This window comes from Lepidochelys kempii, chromosome 3 (genome assembly GCF_965140265.1).
Source record: "Lepidochelys kempii isolate rLepKem1 chromosome 3, rLepKem1.hap2, whole genome shotgun sequence".
NCBI classification, from domain to species: domain Eukaryota; kingdom Metazoa; phylum Chordata; order Testudines; family Cheloniidae; genus Lepidochelys; species Lepidochelys kempii.
This window is the reverse complement of record NC_133258.1, coordinates 166,692,559-166,715,290: the sequence shown is the minus strand read 5'-3', so window position 1 is coordinate 166,715,290 and position 22,732 is coordinate 166,692,559. Positions and strand designations below refer to the sequence as shown.

Below are 22,732 nucleotides of genomic sequence, written 5' to 3'. Positions count from 1 at the left end.
TCTAGCCAGGCAGCACTTATCTTAGGCAGCTTCTGAAAGCAGCCCGCATATCCCTCTGGCAGTGGCTCCTAGGCAAGGGGGGTCAGGGGCTCTCCGCACTCTTCCCCTGCCCGCAGGTACCACCCCCACAGCTCCCATTGGTCACAGTTCCCAGCCAATGGGTGCTGTGGAGTTGGTGGCTTGGGGCAGGTGCAACGCGGGGAGACCCCCAAGGACGTGCCAGGCACTTCCGGGAGCAGCAGGGAGCCTGCCTTAGCCTCGCTGTGCTGCCGGACTTTTAGCACTTAAAATCTCCTGGTTTGGCTTCAGTAGCCTATGGAAGATAGAGCCTGATTCTGGGAGACTCCCAGCAAAATGGGGAGGCTTGGCAACCTTTTCTTTCAAACATGCAGGGTGGCTTACACTGTACTTGCCTAGTGTAATACTTCCAGTCAGTATAGTTTTATGGATCAACTGTTAACTGAAGCTGATGGATGGTTACTCCATTACCTCTGCAGGAGAGCAAACTTTTAATTACCTGCCTGAGGACATATTTAAACAGAAGCTCTGAGCAAATAATAAAAATTGTAAGCCTGATTTGGTAAATACTCTTCTAGAAAGGAAAGGCTTCAATAACTAATATAAGTTTGTGTTTTTTGTTTTTTGTTATTTTAAACTAGCTAGTTACTTTAGCCTCATATCAGGAAATAAGTCAGGTGAAAAGTTTGTATCGTGAATTTTTACTTTAAAAACCGTTAAACCACTGTCAATACAAATTATTTTAATAGTGAGTTAAGTAATTTAGTTCATCTGTGTATTCAAAATATTTAGGAAGCTCAACACTTTAGTAACTTGGTAGCGTACTGTTGTACCAATAAAATAAAAACCAGCAGGATCTTATTAAAGGGAAAAAGGCAAAATACCACATTTATTGTGAATACAGAAAGAATCATAGTAAGCAGTTAGTTATAGTTATAACATTCCATTCAATCTCAAATTTATTCTCACATTCATTCATACAAACATACACACACCCACACACACAGGTTCTGCAAGGTTGTTATCATAGTTACCAGCCTTAGAGTTGCTCATGCCAAGCCACTGGCCAGGTGGCCTGGACATGAGGAGGGAGCAGGGCCTTGTCAGATGCTCATCTGATGCTCCTGGAAGTTGGTTTGCAGAATCAGACCCCAAAGTTCTCACTTTTTAGAGTCTATTTTTATAGGAATTTCTTCCTATGCCAGTCTATGGGAATTGCTTCATCATGCTGTTGCTGAATCAATCAGCAGATAGCACATTCCTGACGGCTCCAAGATGTTATCTTGTTCTTTGGTTCTCCCATTCTTGAGGCTGTTGGGTGGATTCCAGTCTGCCCTCCGGGTGGGGTCCTCTGGTTATTTCCACTTGACACCTTCTTCAGCCGATGGACACTGGATTCTTAGGCTGGCACCTCCCTGATCATTCAGTTATTATCCACACCAAGCATCCATCCACATACATCCTCTATCTCTATTTTAATCACAATTGTTAATACAACAAAAGGGCAGGGAGTCTCTGGGTGTTGTTTCTGTTGTTAGAGTATTGCTTTGAGTCTCTCTCTCTTGTGAATTGCTTTGAGAACAGACTCTGTCTTAGAATGTACTAACACAGTTAGCAGCTTGCAAGTTTCACACATAGAGGGAGAGAAACAATACCAAAAACCAAGAGACCTCTTAATTAGTAATGCCCTGGAATTTAAACTCTGGGGAATCAAACTCATTTGTGATTTTAATACAGAACTTCTTTAATATGATCCAACAGTACAAAATGCATTATACATCAAGGTAAATAGATATTTGTAGCCTACTACCAAAATAAGTTGACAGTAAAAATAGAATGCAGCAATGTGGTGTCTTTTACTTTTTGCTTTACTTTCACTTTTTAGAAGCATCTGCCCCAATTATTATATTTCAAATTTTTAACCCACACATTAAATTGAAATTTTTTTTCCGTTGACCGTCTCTACCTTAAAATAAATGCATATCTGTTTTTTCCCTTTTTTATTTAAGGCGTTGTCTTTTCTGAAACAATTCTCCCCGTGATTTAACATGTGGTGGCAGTGGTGGAAATACTAGTTTAGATAGGTTCAGATGGCCACCAGTGCTTTTACCACAGTATATCTTGTACACTCACATGCCCATTCATTCAGACTATTGTATCTCATATGCATTCAATTTAGGAGGGAGGCTCAGACAGAAGGGATTTTCTTTTTTCTGGAGATCACCTAGGGTTTCCAGAAACTGTAACTGTACATCAAGACTCTGAAAATGGGGCAGCCATAGATGCACAAAGGGGGTATGTTTGATCACAAAACAAGAGAATCATTGGGTCATTAGACTTCTGTATTCTATATCTTTCACAGATACTGGTCTGTGCTACCTATGTAGATGACCCCTCAGGAGTGAGAATGGACACTCTCAAAACTCTTCTTGTGACTACTTACTTAGCAAGGTGGACAAGAAATATCTCTCAGAATGAGTAGATCTGTGGTAGACTTGTGCTGATGGCTTCTTGGTCTTAGAATAGTGACCGGAGGCATGCCACTCACCTAAAGATGCACCACTAGTGATCTTTGTTTCTCTTTGAGGGAAAACTCTGCTAGTGAGGGATGCTTTTTCCATTCACTGGGAAAGGAGGAGTGTGTAGCAATTCACCTGTACTTCTGGTATCAAAGTCTTGGTCAAGGTTGTGGGGCGTGATTTTATTATTCTAGAGTTTCCAGATGGATGATTCCTATTCTCCTTTGCATGGCGGAGTCCCATCCTAATAGGCTGAGAATGTTGCTTTGGACAATTAGAGTGCTTCACTCCATCTCGGTGCATGAATGTAATTAAGTCCAAATAGGGTACAGGACAGTAGATATGGTATCCCCAGTCGGGTCTCCCAACTCCTGACATCTTGGAAGGAGTCTACAAGAGTCGCATGGTTTTGAATGTGAACCATCTGCAATGGTGTTTGAACAGGTCTTGGGGACCCTTCTTTTGCATGCACAGACTATCAGTCTTTACTTGTCAGATTACAATTTATGGAGATAGTTCTAGTTTAATTTGGCAGTTTTTTAATCCCTGTTACCAAGCTCAGACAGGGATTTGAGTCCAGCATTAAAAAGGCCTCTGAGTCCTGGATGACAAATAGTGCCTGACAAAATGGTTGAGGTGAGCTTTGTCTTAATATTAAGTGCTTTACATACAAGATAATTTTCAAGGTGGAAGTGACTTCAGGCTCTACGGACCAGTTTTTACTGTAAAAGATGATGCCATGGACTTGTCCAAAATTTCATGGCCAAGGTGATTCATTTAATCTTTGAGTCTTCCATCACAAGAATAGGGTCTTAACCAGTAAGAGAACCTGTGGATTCTACTTGAAGCAAAATACAGACTTCAAAAGCACAAACGGGCGGGTGCTCTCTTCTTTTTTTCTTTTTTTTTTTTTAAACATCTATTTTATGGAAATTCTGTCACTAGAAGAGGACACGCCTGAGAGGGTGTCTGTGTTGTGATATAGCTGTCCTTGGATCTGATATAGTTGCGTCTTGGTCTGGAGGTCAATGGTAATCCTAAACAGGAGAGCTCCGGTTGCTTGTCACAGGAAGATTTCAGTCAGCCATGTTATCTGTGCTAAATACATTTTCAAGCATTATTATTCAGACATGACCTGTGGGAAGGAATCCCACTTCATTTTCTTCCCATAGAATCTATTTCTGAAGAATGTGGAGCTTGCATTCTTCTTCCACCTTCAGGGGTTGTCTTTCAGAATGACTCCTACTGCACTGAGCCACGGTGGGGGGCAGAAACAAGTTGTTTGCACTCTTATCCCTCACTGGATTTAACTATTTTCACTCTCTACAGTTTTTATTATTTCACATTTATTGGGATATCACTACTTACTTTTCAAGAGTGAATTTTGCAATGATGGTGTCTGTACAACTTATTTGTATGTAATTGGAGTTTAGGAGAACTCTTAATTCTCACTTTTAAAAAGAATTATGGAAATATTTTGGGGCTTTTGAGATATCTAAGACTGTCCTTAAAGCCCTTCAGCTGGCCTAATTGCAGAGGGCCAAAAACCTTAAGAGCAAGGGGAGTTTCCTTCATGGCTCACTCTGCTAGCATGTCACGAGTAAAAATTCTGTATATCTTCAGCGAAGCAGTTAGCAAGGTATTCTGACAAGGTATTCTAGCAAGGTATTTCCTTCTCCTGACTCGTTTTTATTTTATGATGTGGCAATACCAGTCTGGACACTCCACAGGACTTACTAATATTGATCAGATAGTCAAAGTAGTGTAGGCTAACTACAGCTGCTTTCCATTTCTGAAAACTCTCAATTGGGTAAGCCTGCCTATGTATTCAGAGAGAGAAATGGGAGTGAAAATTCTGCAGCTTGGCATAGTATTTTAAATGTCTGAGAGATGAGGGGACTCTTTCATACTGGTGTTGCCAGAATACAAACAACAATTAGTGAGAAAAGGGAAATTTCTTCCCTTTGTTGAATTTAGTTAAGTGATGTGAAATTGAATTGATTTATTGATAACCATAACAACTCTGCCTGATTTTGTTGTGACTTTGTATGCAAAAGTCAGAGGGTCACAATATTTTGAGCAAAAAATATTTATTTTCCAGTAAGTTTAATATGGTTTAGTAATTAACTAATACTCTAAAGCTATTAAAATCACTCTGCCACAGATCCAAATTGTAGCATTAATGGAAGAATTTCGCCCAGTTAGTGGGCTGGGAAGGCATACAAAGACTGATGCTTTATGAAAATGCTGTCATAGTCATGACAGACATATGGTCTTAAGTGATCACAAATTGTTCAAACTGGAGAATTTAATAAGTTAATTAATTTTACTAATTAAATTTCTCTAGTCTAAGATGTGAAAATCCAGGATAAAATATTTTCTGTGAAATACCGGGGTCAATTCTCCACTGAGACATTCATCCTATGATGGCAAGAGCTTTATATATTGGTAAAAAAAACAAGGTATCGGCCCTGCAAATTTTTTAATTTTTAAATAGACAATGTAATAAAGAATTAGTGGATGGAATGCAACAAATCATATGATTGAGTGGTTAGTTCCATGGTGATGGTGGGAGGGTTGGTACTTGTGTTAAGTTTTTTTTGTGTAGAATACATTAGTTTTTAAAAGTGTAATTTCTCTCTATATTAATTACATTTTATATATTCCCCATTTAAAATCTCTTACTCATTGTGGATATATTATCAAACCCTCAGTTAAATTTCATGGTAGTGGCACAAACAACTTTGATTTTAGATGTGACAGTATTGAACATTAATCTCTCTTGCTTGCCACCCAAAACTAGTCTTCCTTATTAATACTGAGTTATGGCTGATAAGATATTTAGAAATCAATGCTTCAATTTCTAAAAACGTAAGTGGCTTTTTTTCTTTTTTCTGCTTATAGATGCCACCTCAAATGAACAGCAAAATCTCTTTTGTCAGAAGTTACAGCAGTGTTGTATACTGTTTGACTTCATGGACTCTGTTTCAGACCTGAGGAGCAAAGAAATTAAGAGAGCCACATTGAATGAACTGGTTGAATACGTTTCAACAACTCGTGGTGTGATTATTGAGTCAGCATATGCTGACATAGTGAAAATGGTAAGTAAAAACTGGAGTTGAACGGTATTTATTTATTTGATATATTTAAAACTAAATAAAACATTTCTTACTGATCATTAGCTTCTGTCTGAATTTATATTGTTACATAATAGTTGTAGAGCATTGCCATGGCTGACACTACCTGTAAATTTAGTATAGTTCATAAGTAATCAACTCAAACAGCCTAAAGAATTATTTAGAAAGCTTTGCTGAATTTGTCAAATCTGAAAAGTCGCTTTATTTGATATAGCATGGTAAATGCAATATAGCTAAATTTTTAGATGTGATGTATGAAGAAAGTTAGCTCTGGACAAGCTGAAAAAAAATCCCACAAGGTTCAGAAAATGAGAACATTTTGAGTTGTTCTGCCTGTGCTTCCTTACTTGAGAATTGCAATAGATGTATGGACTCTTAAGGGTGAGTATCGGAGCTAAAACTCAGGGAGAGATTCTTACTGAAGTTAGAATCAATAGAAAGGAAGCTTCTCTACAAGGAGGAAGGAACTGGTCCTACTCAGAGTAAATGCACTTACAACTACCTTAAATCATTTAGGTGTAACTGTATAGTCTAGAGTCAACATAAACTGATGTGTACTGCAGAGCCCTTTCTGTAAATTACTGTGATTATAAAACAAACAAGAAATTATTTACAGTTGTTAACTACAGTAACTTCTGTTTTTTCTGCTCTTATGTAAGGAAGAGATGTTTGTGTTTCAAAGCAATCTCTGTGCTTCTCATTCACTTTTTGTTTTTGAGGTACATATTGCATGTATTTAAATCTTGATTGACTGATAGCTCTTTTAATTTACCCATCTATAGTCTTCTGAGCAACAGTTTGAAGACTTTAATATAGGAGAAAAAAATGTTCTTAGCTCTGTCTCGCATACAGGGATCTGTAAAACATCAGTCTGTCATTCTGACTTTGAAATGTAGTAGTAATACTGACAGATTGACAACAACTTCATAAGTATGGTCTACCATCCAGTTATAGAATAATTCTTCCCCATACTTTGTTGAACCTAATTTTTTTCCACTTTCCTGCTGTAAAACTAGCTAAATTTTCCTTTCTCTCCTCAACAATTGAGAGATTCTAGCTGGGTGTTTAAGGTGAAGAAAACTGGCATTAGGCAGTAGAAGAGGGTCAAGTATAGTGAAGTGGCCATTAGGAAGACTGTTGGGTGGAGGACAGGTATATAGGGGAGTAGAATGAAAAGTTGATTGAAAAGTAGTCAGAGGGAAAAAGGCATTGAGCTCATAAAGTTGAGACAGAAGACAGCATGATGAATCAGAAACTCCTGGAGATCTACTGAAGATATGATCTGGGAGAGTCACCCAGAAATACAAGAAGAAGCATCTTCAGTAGAGTATCTCCTCCACCCTTTTTTGATCTCATAAGAAACATCCACCCTGGTTTCCAGCAATATAGCCCCTAGCCACTTATCCTTAAAACATACTGTCTTGGCCTTATTGGGCTCCTTGGGGACAACCAGGTAGGAAACCTTCCTCAACTGCCCACCTGTACAATTAAATCTTCCTCTTTCATGAGACATTGTAGATCTACTCAAGAGGATCAGCGTCTACAGCCTCAGACTGCACTTGCACGAACATGGCAGTAAGGAAGAGTACCTGAAGGAAATGGAATCCGACAACAATATATTCTTCCTTGACCAAAGAGGCAGTCATCCCTTCTTCTCCTAGACAGGTGGTTGATTTTAGGAACTTTCCAGACCTCCTGCAACACATGACAGGCTACTTGGAGATTCCAGTGGAAGTAGTGCAAGAAAAATCCCTTTCTTCACTTTGGTAAAGAGCAGAAGAAACGTCTGCTTGACTGATTCACATAGGAGAATGGAAGAGGTTTTCTATTTGTGCAGTGCAGTGTCACTTGTCTCGTGTGGAAGCCCCTGTTTCTGCTATTTTGGAATATTAACTATTTTAAAAACATTTTGGACTTTATCAGCTCTAAGTATATATTTATCAGCAATGTCTGCACATTCGCCCATGCAAAGTCTTACTATATTTTCCCCACCTCCAGTTGCTAGAGTCCTCAAAGGTCTCATTTATTTATAATGACCTGAAAATCAAAAAGGGAATTGTACAAAAAGGGAAAATGTAGACAAATTGCTAAAGATGAATACAAAAGAATAGCACAAGCATATAGGGACAAAATCAGAAAGGCTAAGGCACAAAATGAGTTACATGTAGCAAGGGACATAAGCAGTAAGAAGTTTTTAAATATGCTAGAAGCAAGAGAAAGATGAAAAGCGTAGTCCACTACTTAGTGGGAAGGAGAGCTAATAACGATATCAGGAAGGCTGAGGTGTTTAATGCCTATTTTGCTTCAGTCTTCACTAAAAAGATTAACTGTGACTAGATGCTTAACACAATTAATATTAAGAAGGGGGAAGGAACACAAGCCAAAACAAGGAAAGAACAGGTTAAATATTGAGATAAGTTAGATATATTCAAGTTGCCACAGGGCAAAATGGAATCAACCTAGGGTACTTAGGAACTAGCTGAAGAACTCTTGGAACTGTTAGCAATTATCTTTGAGAACTCATGGGGGACTGGTGAGGTGCCAGAGGACTGGAGAAGGGCAAACATAGTACATATATCTAGAAAGACAGGGGTGGGGAGTGGGAAGAGGAACGGGGGAATGATAGGTCAGTCACCCTATCTTTGATACCTGGAAAGAGACTGAAACGCATCATTTAACAATCAATTTGTAAGCACCTAGAGATGACATAAGATAACATAATAGCCAACATGACTTTGTCAGAACAAATCATTCCAACTGACCTAATATCCTTCTTTAATAGGGGTATTGGCCTAGTTGACGGGGGAGAGCAGTAAATTTGATAGATTTTGGTTTTAGTAAGGCTTTTGACACAGTCGCACATGACAGTCTCATAAACTACAGAAATGTGGTCTAGATGAAATTATTCGAAGGTGGGTACATAACTGGTTGAAAGACCATACTCAGAGGAGTTATCAGTGATTCACAGTCTAACTGGGAGGACATATCTAATCGATCCAGGGTCAATGGCCAGACCCAGGCCAGACATTTTCATTAATGACTTGGAGAGTGGAGTGGAGAGTCTGATGAAAATTTGTGAATGACACTGACTGGGAGGGGTTGGAAGCATTTTGGAGAATTGGTCTGAAATTAACAAGATGAAATTCAATGAAGATAAGTGCAAAGTTGTGAACTTAAGAAAGAAAAATCAAATGCACTTGTGCAAAATAGAGAATAACTGGATAGGCACTAGTACTGCAGAAAAGGATCTGGGAGTTAAAGTGGATCCCAAATTGAATATGAGCCAACATTGTGTGTCGGTGGCAAAAATGGCTAGTATTTTGGAGTATATTAACAGGAGTGTCATATATAAGGTATGGGAGGTAGCTTTCCCACTCTTCTTGGCACTGGTGAGGCCTCAGTTGGAGTATTGTGTCCAGTTCTGGGTGCCATACTTTAAGATGTGGGAAAATTGTAGAGTCCAGGGGAGAGCAACAAATATGACAAAAGATTTGGAATATCTGATTTGTGAGGAAGGGTTAAAAACACGAGGCCAATTTAATCTTGAGAAAAGAAAACTGAGAGGAGAACCTGATAAATCTTCAAATATGTTAAGGGCTGTTCTAAAGAGGACTTTGATCATTCATTCTCCATGGCCACTTGAGGTAGGACAAGAAGTAATGGGCTTAATCTGCAGTAAGGGAGTGTAGGTTAGATATTGGGAAAAGCTTTCTAATTTTAAGGATAGCTAAGCACTGGAATAGGCTTCCTAAAGATGTTGTGGAATCCCTGTCACTGGAGCTTTTTAAGAACAGGTTAGACAAACAGCTGTAGGGAATGGTCTAAGTATACGTGGCCCTGCCTCAGCTCAGGAGTCTAGACTAGATGACCTTCTAGCCCTACATTTCTATGATTTTGTTTTTCCTTCAATCTGAGAGCCTATTCTTTCCTAAAACCCCAACAGACTGTTATCGGGCTTAATGGAGATCTGTTTTGAACCCCTAGCAAACTGCCTTTATTCCCTCTTCCGCCTCATTGGTCTGTGAATATTGACTTTTTAGTATCCATAACTAACATCTGTTACAGGGTAGGGAAATTCAGACCCTTATGGCAGGTCCATTTTACAGTGTTCCTTAAAGATAAGGTGACTCTTAAGTCTCACCTCAAGTTCCTGCTGAAGATTGTGTCAGATTTTCATTTAAATCAGTTGATTGATTTCTCAGTTTTCTTCCCCAAACCCCACTGAAACAAGGGGCAAACACAATTGCACTCTCTCGTTGTAGTCAGGGCTCTTTCATGCTACCTGGACAAGACCAAATCATTCGGAAGCTCCCCTAATACTGTCTGTAGCCTTTGCAGACAGGATTAAGGGTCAAGCCATTTCTTCCTAAAGGTTGTCTAAATGAACTTCTAACCGTATTAGATCTTATTATCCATCATGCCCCACCAGTGAGAATTGCCACATAGTTTGATAAAACCTGGTGTAAATAGTCCAGATGAAGATTCAGACAGAAGACTGAATTCATAGTATATGTCGTTGGCTGGCATTACCTGTACTGTGGTTTTTTTTTGTTTTGTTTTGTTTTGTTTTTTGTTAGCAGAAAGAACTGGGAGTGTATTGTATTCTAGTGACCTTAACATTAGTGATACCAGGGGTGTTTATGCATTAGGCTTTTGTGCCAATAATGTTCTACTGTTACCACTGCCATTTCAGCCTTGCTGGTTGCAGTAAACAATAGCAGTGTTAGTGTAGATGGGATTTCAGGTGGCTGCTAGTAATTTAACCATCTAAGTGTACTCGGCATTGGTTGGGCATTTGACCGGTCCAAAAATAATCAGTCAATTGGCCAGTCAGACATTGGTCAGATACTGTCGAATGTCAAAAATAGTCAACTTTTTTAAAGCACTAATTTATTAGAACAGTAACAAAGAGTAAGACTTTATGGTCTCCAGTAGGCTTAGCCTTAGATACTTATGCCTAATAAAATAAGTTAAGTAATTTAGTTTTTGTAAACTCAGAAAAATGCAAAACATAATGAAATGATCTAAAAAATGAAGATTTAATTACTACTTTTTTTTTTAGGTTATCATTTAAATGTTAACATTATTCAAGACTGAACAGTTACAAAAAAAGAAAAATAAAATTAAACAGAAATAAACCAAACACAGAGGAACTATTAAAGAAAAGTCATTTAAAGAAAAGTCATTTAAAATGTGCTTATCTGAGGTAGGCAGCTTAATAGCTTTGCATCTTTTTGTTGTGTGTTGGAGGAAGGAGGTTTAATAACTGTGAACCCTCCTATCCCTTCCCCATTCCTTTTTGAGTTAATTACAATATGTTTATCTAGTCATTTTAGACTGTACGCTCTTCAGGATAGGAACCGCGTCTTTTAACTTGTTTAATGTGCTTTGTAAACCACCATGTACGTTAATGGCCTGGTATACAAATAAAGATATACATACATACATACATACAATGCTTATTCTAGAAGATTCCAGTCAATCAAGATGTTCAGTTTTTTCAATACAGATAGCATTAGCATGTAATAACATGAGTGATCAAGATGTTTAGGTAAGCTAGCAACAGATAGCACCATGATGCAGTCAAAATGGTAGGCCATGGCTTGCATCAGCATTGTTGCTGAAATATTTGACTGCGGTCAAATAATAGGTTGTCAGTTGACATTTGACTGGTCAGTTGACCGATTTGCCAAGCCTAATCTAAATATAAAGCAAGAGACAATCGATAGATACACATGGGGGAGTACAAGTGAACAGTGAGGCAGTATTGGTCAGTAATGTAGGCAGTGGGCTCTACATACCCACAGTCTAACCTTTATCAAGTATTTTTGTAGGCAAAGGAGAGTTTTTGAGGAAGGTTCTGAATTTGGGTAATGAGGTAGCATTGCAACGGTTTACAGGGAGCAGCTCCATGCATGTGGGAAATCATGGGGAAAAAGCACAAAGGTGCTTGCTTGTTGGAAAATGTAACAAGTGAACGATAGAGGCCGGTATTGTGAGCCGATCAGAGGTAAGCATCCACAGCTCAGTAGTGAATGAGAGATGATGGGTAGGATGGGGATTGACTATGAAAGGCCTTGAAAGTGAATACAAGCAGCTTATGTTTGATATGATAGAAATGCAGGAGCCAGTGTAAGAAATCACAAAGGTGAAATGATTAAAACAAACTAGGAAAATGATCTTTGCAGCAGCATTCTGAATGGATATGAGTGGGGCAAGATTGCATTTGTCAAGGTCAGAAAAAAGAAAGTTACAGTAATCAAGACACAAGATGATGAGAGCTTGGATGAGTTTTAACTGGATGGATGGGTGGATATGAGAGACCTTTTTTTGAGCAGTTCAGAAAGAATCAGCAAGATTTAGACATAGCCTGGATGTGAGGATCTAGCAAGAAGCCTGAATTGAAGATAATGCACATGTTATAGGCCTGAATGACCAGCAGGATGGTGGTAATGTCCACAGTCAGTACTTTTGGTGGCAGGTGCTCAGTCTTTTTCTCAAGATAATTCCAAAGCAGACTGTGAAGAGTAACAAAAGGATCTCACAATATTGGGTGACTGGGCAACAAAATGGCAGATGAAAGTCAGTGCTGATAAATGCAAAGTAATGACATGGCCAACTATACTTACAAATTTATGGGGTCTAAATTAGCTGTTAGCACTCAAAAAAGAGATCTTGGAGTCATTGTGGATAGTTCTCTGAAAACATCCTCTCAATATGCAGCAGCAGTCTCAAAAAAAAAAAAAAAAAAAAAAAAAAAAAAAAGGCAGCTCCTAGTGTTAAGAACCATTAGGAAAGGGATAGATAAGGCAGAAAATATCATAAAACCTCTATATAAATTGATAATACACACAAGCCTTGAAAACTATGTGCAATTCTGGTCACCCAATCTCAAAAATATATATGTATTAGAATTGGAAAAGGTACAGAGAAGGGCAGCAAAAATGATTAGGGTCTTTTTAATATCTCCCATTTAATATTTAATGTTTAATACGGATATGTTTAATATTATTATTTAATCAATTAATATTAATAATGAATTAATACCAATGTTTAATTTAATATTATTATTAAGGTCTTTTTAATATCTCCTCATACGGACATGTCAGATTGGAAAAGAAACGACTAAGAGGGGATATGATAGAGGCGTATGATATCTTGACTGGTGTGGAGGAAGTGGTGTTTACTCTTTCACATAACCCAAAAAACAGGGGTCACCTAAGTTTCCCTCTAAGCTGCGCGGCCATGCAGCAGGCTATCAAGGGCGGCACACACTGGGAGGGTGCCGCACCCCTGGCCAAGCCCTGCTGGAGCTTCCAGGCTGTGGAGAGGTGCCCCTCCCCCAGCCCTGAGCTGCTGCAGTGAGAGGGGGTTTGGGGGAGTCCACTCTCCCTGCTGCAGCCCTGGGGCAGCCTGTACCCCAAACCCCTCATTCCTGGCCCCACCCCAGAGCCCTCACCCCCGGCACTTCAATCCTCTGCCCTGGCCCTGAGCCCTCTTCTGCACCCCAAACCCCTCATCCCTGGCACCACCCCAGAGCCCTCACCCCTCAGTCCCAGCCCTGAGCCCCCTCCCATACTCCAAAGCCCTCAACCCTACCCCCACCACACATCACCTCCATATTGGTACACACAACAAAATTCATTATGCACATGGACATAAAAAATTAGAGGGAACACTGGGGGTCACCCAATGAAGTTAATAGGCAGCAGGTTTAAAGAAAACAAAACAAAAAACCACACAACGCACAGTCAACCTATGGAACTTGTTGCCGGGAGATGTTGTGAATGCCAAAACTATCACAGGGTTCAAAAAAACTTGATAAGTTCACGGAGGATATGTCCATCAGTGGCTTTTAGTCAAGATGGTCAGAGATGCTACCCTATGCTCTGCTTTTTCCTTGCCTCTGTTTGCCAGAAGGTAGGAGTGGATGACAGGGGATGAATTACTCGATGATTGCCTGTCTGTTCATTCCCTCTGAAGCATCTGGCATTGGTCACTGACAGAAGACAGGATATTAGGCTAGGTGGACCATTGGCCTGACCCAGTATGGCCATTCTTATGTTAATAATGCACGGCATTGTAGGAAGGAGAATGAACTAGCAGTTAAAGCAGGGTAGTAGGCAGTGTTGTTCCCTTTCCAGGAAGTAGATCAGGGAAACTAGATGGTGTTATGAGTGTTATTGAGGCGCTCTGTTTCCGACTGCGAGATTACCCTCCCTCCCATACGGAGTATATTAAGGAATTCCCTACTGAATACTGGCAAGTCTGAGGAGATATTGTCATGGCTATTGAGGCCATATTGGCCTTTCCCTGTGTGTTCCCCTGAATTTAAAAGGCCTGAAGAAAGGGAGCCTTCTCCCAAAGTGGTTCAAGGGAAATGACCCTCCCCAGAATCATCCTGCCCAGATAAATCACTCTTGCTGGTACCAAGAAAACAGTCTCTCTTTTTACTTGTCCCAGATACTCTATCTGAAGAACTAGAGGTGTCTATCAAACATCTGTACACAGATCCAGATCTTGATGATAAAACATCTTCAAATGTGTGGGTATGCATCATCTCCTTTTCCTGGAAAGCTTAGAAATAACTACTATCTTAAAGATCCTTTCAGTAACATCAGAGACAATGACACACCCAGTTCTGGATATTCTGGGTTCGCCTTCCAGAAGTAAGATACCTTGCTTTCTTGACACTAAGTATACCTAAATAAACCTGGTTAAATCCATCATCTAAACCAGCAGTTGCTAAGAAATCAGACAAGTTATACAATCTACATCTTCAGGGCTTCTTGTTCTTCCGGACCTACTCAGCTTCAAATTAATTGGTAGTGGAAACTGCCATTCTAAGAGCAAAAGGGGGTTGAGTCCACTCTACCCTTTCAGACAGAGTAAGAAGGTGGTAGATACTCTGGGTAGAAAAGTTTTGTGCTCTGCTACACCAGGCACTATTAGAATTGGAAACTATGAAGCACTAGTGTCCAGTTACCAATATTACCAATGGGAGGAAATAATACTGTTTTGCCCAGTCACTGCTGGAAGACCAGAGAAAACTAGCCAAAGCCCTTCTCATCAAAGATCGATTACCTGCTTAGCACATATTAAGAGCATCTTTCTGTACTTTTGATGCACCATTCACAATTACTTTAAGGGGCTTCTCCTTACCATGTTTGTGAATACTCCTGCAGTTACTCCAAAAACAAAAATCCCAAATAGATCTCCATTTAATGGTAAAAACAACATGGCATCTTAAAGATTAACAGATTTATTTGGGCATAAGCTATCATGGGTAAAAAGCTACTTCCTCAGATGTTTTTGTGGACACAGACTAACACAGGTACCCCTGTGATACTTGACACCATTTAATGGTGTCTAGCTGTTCAGCTGTATATCAGATGAAGTTCTAGAGAAACTGAAAGACATCAGGTCTATTGCAAAATCTATAGGATTTCTTAGATGACTCGGAAAAGATTTGGGGTAACTGTGTCTCTATTCCCTGTTCATTTCAAAAGAAACAATTGTAAGAGGCCCATGTTCAGCATCAGCAGACATGCACCCCCTACAAACAACGAGCTAAAGGGAGATCTGCTGCATAATCTTCCTTTGCACCAGCTTCAGGTTTGACAAGATGTACAAGAATCCCAGACCAGATATAAACCTGTCTGTCTCCCCTTAAATTTGGGAACTTTCTTAGATGACTATCACCACATCCAGTGATCTTGGAGATCATCCAGTAGTGCTGCTTCGTTCAATTAAACGCCATCTTTTTCTCCATCACCCCTTGTTCATTCCTTATCTCTCTTCAGGGATCCTCTTCACGGGAATTTACTAAGATCAAAAGTTTCTCTACTTGAGTCAGGTGCCATAGAGCAAATTTCAGAGGAAGGAATTTTTTTCAGGTAATTGCTGACCCCTGAGATGGAGGCTTCCAACCCATTCTAGACCTTCAGAGAAGTTAAATTTACTCATCAGCTCAAATTCCACATGCTTACCCTAGTCTCTGTCATGTCTGTCTTACCTACAGAGCACTGGTTTGAGGCATTTGATTTATAGGATACATATTTTCACATCTCAATCACACTTTCTAATTGAAAAGGTTAATTACTGTTGTGACTAAGATTGCTTAGTGTTAGAGGAGATCATTAATAAGTGGCTTCCATTGTGCCTATCTAAAGCATCTTGAGTATTCATAAAGTACCTTGCAGCAGCACATAGGAGATGTCAGAGTATCCATGTCTACACTTATTTGGATGATTGATTCATTGAGGTGTTCTAGGAGAATCAAGCAAAAGTTATGATACAGACAACACATTTCCAAACACTAGGATTCAAGATATATTGGAAGATGTCGTACACCGCTACAACCCAGATGACAATTTTGTTGGGGCAGCTTTTTTTCTGCCAGAAGAAAGATGTTTAGAGTAATAGTAATACTCAGGAGTGTTGTACCAATAAAATAAAAACCAGCAGGATCTTATTAAAGGGAAAAAGGCAAAATACCACATTTATTGTGAATACAGAAAGAATCACAGTAAGCAGTTAGTTATAGCTATAACATGCCATTCAATCTCATATTTAGTCACACATTCATTCATACAAACACACACACACACACACACACAGGTTCTGCAAGGTTGTTATCATAGTTACCAGCCTTAGAGTTGCTCATGCCAAGCCACTGGCCAGGTGGCCTGGACATGAGGAGGGAGCAGGGCCTTGTCAGATGCTCATCTGATGCTCCTGGAAGTTGGTTTGCAGAATCAGACCCCAAAGTTCTCACTTTTTAGAGTCTATTTTTATAGGAATTTCTTCCTATGCCAGTCTATGGGAATTGCTTCATCATGCTGTTGCTGAATCAATCAGCAGATAGCACATTCCTGACGGCTCCAAGATGTTATCTTGTTCTTTGGTTCTCCCATTCTTGAGGCTGTTGGGTGGATTCCAGTCTGCCCTCCGGGGGTGGGGGGGTCCTCTGGTTATTTCCACTTGACGCCTTCTTCAGCCGATGGACACTGGATTCTTAGGCTGGCACCTCCCTGATCATTCAGTTATTATCCACACCAAGCATCCATCCACATACATCCTCTATCTCTATTTTAATCACAATTATTAATACAACAAAAGGGCGGGGAGCCTCTGGGTATTGTTTCTGTTGTTAGAGTATTGTTTTGAGTCTCTCTCTCTGTGAACTGCTTTGAGAACAGACTCTGTCTTAGAATGTACTAACACAATTAGCAGCTTGCAAGTTTCACACATAGAGGGAGAGAAACAGTACCAAAAACCAAGAGACCTCTTAATTAGTAATACCCTGGAATTGAAACTATGGGGAATCAAACTCATTTGTGATTTTAATACAGAACTTCTTTAATATGATCCAACATAATAACTCACGTCAAACAGCGATGTTCCTCAAGCTGATGGGCCTTATGACCTTGATGTACATATCTCCATATGCACGTCTAAAAACGAGGCCTCTACAACACTGGCTAGCAAGACCATTCCAAATATAGACAGCATGTTTATGAAATTGCCACTATCTCTAGAGTTGTGTTCCTATATCTCATGATGGATTTGAATGTAACTTCTTTTAAGACATTTCAGCATTAACTCCCTGGCTCCATTGGCCACAGTCATCTCAGATGCTTCCAATTTTGGCTAGGGAACTCATTACAAGAATTTGATTATTCATGGTTAGTGGAATTTCTGGGAGGAAAAATCCATATCAGTGTTTTAGAATTACGACCAATATATTGGTATCTCAAGTCCTTTCGCCCTCGACATGGAGAGTGTTTCAGGTAGCTATCAATAACGTCACAGCAGTATTTTACATGAACGTACTTGGGTGAGGACTGTGGGAAAGGTGCATAGTACAGCAAACTTATCCTATAGCTCTCCACTTTGCAGATAAGGAAAATATATACTACTGGCAGATTAGCTGAGCAGAGATTTTACTTGATCAGCAGAAGTAGCACTCAAGAACTCTGTAGTAAATGACATTTTCTCCCGGTGAGTTTATCTGGAAATAGATATATTTGCAGCAAGACTTAGCTCCAAACTTTGGCGGTCTTGCTCCAGGGTAGGAGTGGATAACGAGTCCATCTTGAATGACTTTCTTTTAGACTGGGGACTATTCTTTTTATAGTATTTTTCTCAATTTTTAAAGGGTGTTTTTTTGTCTCTAACTGCCTCTTTTATTCTCTTTAGCTATGGTGGCACGTTTTTGGCTCTCTTGTTTTTTGTTTTGTTTTTTAAAAGTGGGGTATACATTTCGTTTGAGCCTTTCTTATGGTGTTTTTAAATCGTTTCCATGCAGCTTGCAGTCATTTCACTCTTGTGACTGTTCCTTGTAATTTCTGTTTAATTAGTTTCCTCATTTTTATGTAGTTCCCCTTTTTGAAGTTAAATGCTCTTGTGAACCCTGAACCAAGAATGAGAGTTTAGGGTTGGGATAATATACCTAAGAGTACTTCTCATGTACTAACTAATCTTTCTGAGATTTTTTTTTAAAGTTGTGAAATCAAATTTGGACATCCTTTTCCTACAACTTTCTTCAATTTTCTTATTTCCAGTGTATTATAAACCTTTTTCCTGCGTAAGACTCGAACAAGTTGTATAACTCCAGTTTCTAAAAGGGGATTTGCTCGTTCCACAGTCATGCCTTGGAAGAAGGATCACTGAAAAGAGGGGGAATTTGATGTTGGCATGGTGTTGAACTGGAGAGATTAATCTGTCTGATCTCTTTGGGCACTTTTTCAAAGGCATAAGTGGCGGCTTTTGGTGCCTGACTGCTATTTGTCCCTTTTGAAAATCTCTATTTCCTTGGACCCAATAGGGTAAAGAAAATTGAAAGTTGTACCTGGAAAAATTGAGCCAAATGGTCCTTGAAGGAATAATGGAAAGGGCAAAATACAAAATCAACTTGGGATTCTCTAGCAGATTTTCAAAAATACTATTTATCATGAACAGTGTGAAGCAGATTCCCTCAGGCAAACAAAGATATGTTTTCTTTTTGACTGCCGAAACATTTTTGTTCTCTTGTCTAAACTTCAGTGGGCTTGGGAAAATTCCTGAAGAAGATTCCTTGTGTTTCTGAAAAGGTCCTTGCACTGTCCCTTCTGTAAGATGACTGGCTTAGATCTGAAAATGCTTGTAAAACTGCATCTTTTAATTTTTCTAAATTGAGGTCTGTCCTAAAACTAAGACTTACAGCTGTGTGTAACATAATTTTTGGCATTCTTCAAACTTTGTAAGATCTTCAAGCAAAGAGACAGTAAGGATTTGATATTTCTAATGTAATAACAAGTAGAAATATTTGTGGAAGGGTCTCCCTTACATTCAAATGTAGTGCTGCTAACTCACAATTTTTATTGCAAGTTATGTAAGTTTGATGTTTTACTTAAAGCCCAGTTCTTGCAATCAAGTAATTATGTGAAAATTTCAGCTTTTAATTAAAAAGAAAGACGTTTCTAGTTCTCATGTTTGCAAATAACAGCTTGAAAATGCAGCCCAAATGCCCAGAAAACTGAAAACCTAAAGACAAAATTAACCTAATTTTTAAAAAGTCTTGTGATTTTTCTGTGGCCTGACTCATGACTTTTGAATATTTGGGACTGATGATAATGCAAAGGTGAAAAGAAAAGGGCAAAACAATTGTTTAAAAACATTCTTGTTTCAGTTCATCTTGATATTAGATAGAGGCAATTGTTTAGCATGGGCTTTTGAAATTTGATGAGCCACACTACAAGTAATCAATTTTTTTTCTTTGCAGATTAGTTCTAATATTTTCAGAACACTTCCACCAAGTGATAATCCAGATTTTGATCCAGAAGAAGATGAACCTACTCTTGAAGCCTCCTGGCCTCACATACAGGTATGGGATTACTTTTTCAACCAATCTTGAAATGTAGAAACTAAATGGTGATGTATTCCTATGGATATTTCTCAAAAAGAACAATTTATTGCATCTGCTTATCATTCCCCCTTCTAAATTTAGAAACAGTTGGATTATTTTTTGAAAAAGTTTAAATGCATCTTTCTGCCACACTCACACACATGAGCCCCTCAGAAAGGAGTTAGGTGTGTTTTGATTCTTGAAACCAAGCCCCTATATTTTTATTATCCTATCATAGCTGAAAACCTGGCATATGTGTTTCATGTACAATATAGCAGTATTTTGGCTTCACTTTTATCACAATCATTTTTAAGCATTGCATATTTTGTACACTTAATAGTGGGTTTTCTGTATGGTTTAACTAAAGTACAGATGTATATCCACAAATGAGTGTTTTCCTTTTTGATAGTTTAAAAAAAAAAAAGCAATAGACTTAATTTTTCTTTTGAGCAAGACAAATATCTCCCTCTTCTTCCCCTCCCCCTGCCCCCAAAAGCCTACAATACAGGCATTGTAGTTGGATAACAGTTGGCGAGTTATTTCATTGTTTCACTCCTGTACCAACCTCGTGACTTTGTAGCAGTGCTCTATTAATCACGATTGATTTGTGATACTGTTTTTTTTCACATAACTGTTTATTTGAACAAGCAAACATAGGTTGTAGTCAGCAGGGTTCTGATCGCATGTAGTGACCGTACATTGGCTTGGTTTGGGGGGGCGGGGGGGAGTCCTCTTGCATTAAATCAATAGGGAGCAGATAATTATACTACCTGGTGCGCACCACTACAAATCATTTGGTGATTTCATATGCCACTTTTTGACACTATAATCCATAATTGTGCTACTTTAGTTAAATTACAGAGAATAGTGCCATGAATATTCTCTACAAAAAGTACCTGTTCAAGGCAGTATTTGGATGCTTAGTCATGTTAAAGATACAAATTTCCCTGAGCACTGACCATTCAGCCTAAGGTTCCTAATAACTATTAACCCCCTGGGGGAAAGGAAAATGTCTTTGACTGAATTTTACCTGCATGAGAAATAGCTATAATTGCAATGAGTCAGAGGCTTGATGAAAGGAAGGAGATTAGAGCAGATGACTCCTACATACAGTAAGCACATAGATCAGCCATATCAAAGGACTTTGGTCCATCAGGAGTTAGAACTTAGAAAGGCCTGTGAAGTTCACTTGCAGGCATAAGACAGAGATCTACCTCTCCCTATAGAAGTGATGTTTCTCTTGACATGCTCAGTTCTTCTTAGAGTATATGTTCCTATGGGTGCTCCACCCTATGGGGGGTGTGTGTGTGCGCGCGCCTTTGTGCTCTCTGCCAGAGAATGCAAAGCAATATCTGTGCAGAGCAGCACCTTGTGCTTCCAAATAAGGGCGTATAAGCAGTCACGAAGCTGCTCCACTCACCTCCTTCTCAACCACCTCTGGCTTGAGACAAAGCAGTTGCATCTCCACTGTTCTCAGCTTCCCACTTTTCTTAACATAGATATTTTCTTTTTTTTCTCTAGTTCAGTTATTTTATTTCTTCACTCCTGTTCTGTTTAGAGGGGGCTTTGCCCCCCCCCCTTTTTTTTTTCTTGTTAAAACCCATGTTTTTAGTCCTTTAGCACTACAGGTTATGCAGAAGACCCTGAGGTTTAAGCCCTGCCAGACTTGCCACACGTCTTTGCCCCATAGTGATGGGCATTGGAGATGCCTCCACTGCCTTGGAGACACCTACCCAAAATGTATGGTCTGCACAGGGTTTAAAGGCAGGTCTAGAAAAGACAGACAGGCTAGACTTAAGAACCTTCTAATGGAAAGCTTACTAGTCCCAGCGGGATCCACTCCTCTCCCTGCCCTCCGGTACATTGGCCTCAATGTCCCAGGCTGCTCCGGTAGCTGTTGCAGTTCCAGCAGCACCTTCGCATGTTAGGACATCTAAGAAGAAGCCTCTTTCTCTTGCAAGGGAAACAAGGCAGAGAGGAAGGTCACACCATAAATCCCACACTAGTGAGATCTTGCATCTCTCAAGGGGTCAAGGGCCTCGAGCAACCTACTTTCCCAGATGCTTTTCTGCATGACTCCATCCCCACTTTAGAGGCATACTAGCCACTTGCTGCATGGGAACACATTATTTCAAACAGATGGATATTGGAGGTGATCAGCATGGGCTATTTATTTGCTTCCACTCTATTTCTCTCCCTCCTCCTTTCCCCATCTCTTTGCAGGGACCCTTCTCACAAAGAGCTCTTAAAACAAGAGGTCCTGTCCCTCTTACTCCTGAGGGAGATTGAGCAAGTTCTCCCAGAATTTGTTGGAAGGGGGTTCGATTTCAACTATTTCCTAGTCCTCAAGAGGGGCTGAGGATGGAGACTGATCCTTGACCTCAGAAACCTGAACACACACATCCTATCGTAGCACTTTAAGAGGGTGATGCTAGCCACCGTAATTCCATCCATAGATTTGAGAGACTGGTTCATCACCCTCAACTTCCAGGATGCCTACTTTCATTTAGCCATCCACCCATCCCACAAATGTTTCATAATAGGCTCAGAACTCTACCAGTACTGAGTCCTTCCCTTTGAGCTCTCAATGGCCTTGGGGGTCTTTACAAAGCTGCACTCAGCAATGGTGGCTCAGTGGGCTTTAGCAGTATTCCCATACCCCCTGGACAATTAGGTCCTGAGGGGTCAATCAGCTCTAGTGGTCCAGTTGGCAACTTCTAAGGTTCTAACCCTATTTCAGTCTCTGGGCCTTTGTATCAATCAGGAGAAGTCTACATTGACCCCAGTCCAAAGAGTAGATTCTTTTGGAGCCACTGTAGACTCCCTAACCGCCTATCTCCCCAAAGGGATTTTCCACTCTGTCTAGTCTAATCTCAGCAATACAGCACAGCCTGCAAACTGCAAGTATCTGCCTACAACTTGGGCCACGTGTTGGCCTTCACGTTTGTCACACCTCAAATGAGATTGCACCTCAGGTGCCTTCACACGTGGCTTAACGCTGTACATCCCAAACAGCGACTCCAAACTCATCACAGTATCTCAAAGTTTTGGTCTCTCTCAGGTAGTGGAAGGACCCACTGAAGGTCTCCATAAGAACCCCTTCATCAGACCCCACCCCCAACCCTCAAAAATCCTCTCAATAGATAAATCTCTCTTCTCTTATGAGATGC

At 39.8% G+C, this 22,732-nt stretch overlaps 1 protein-coding gene across 2 annotated transcripts in view; it reads left to right on the top strand.

The window, feature by feature from the left end:
- PPP2R5A (protein phosphatase 2 regulatory subunit B'alpha) overlaps nucleotides 1-22,732 on the top strand; it is a 96,476-nt gene that overhangs the window by 34,634 nt on the left and 39,110 nt on the right. For both annotated transcript variants that reach the window (XM_073338975.1, XM_073338974.1), the window contains exons 2-3: nucleotides 5,442-5,638; nucleotides 19,440-19,541. In XM_073338975.1, the coding sequence (XP_073195076.1) occupies nucleotides 5,442-5,638; nucleotides 19,440-19,541 (299 nt within the window). The remainder of the gene's footprint in view (nucleotides 1-5,441; nucleotides 5,639-19,439; nucleotides 19,542-22,732) is intronic.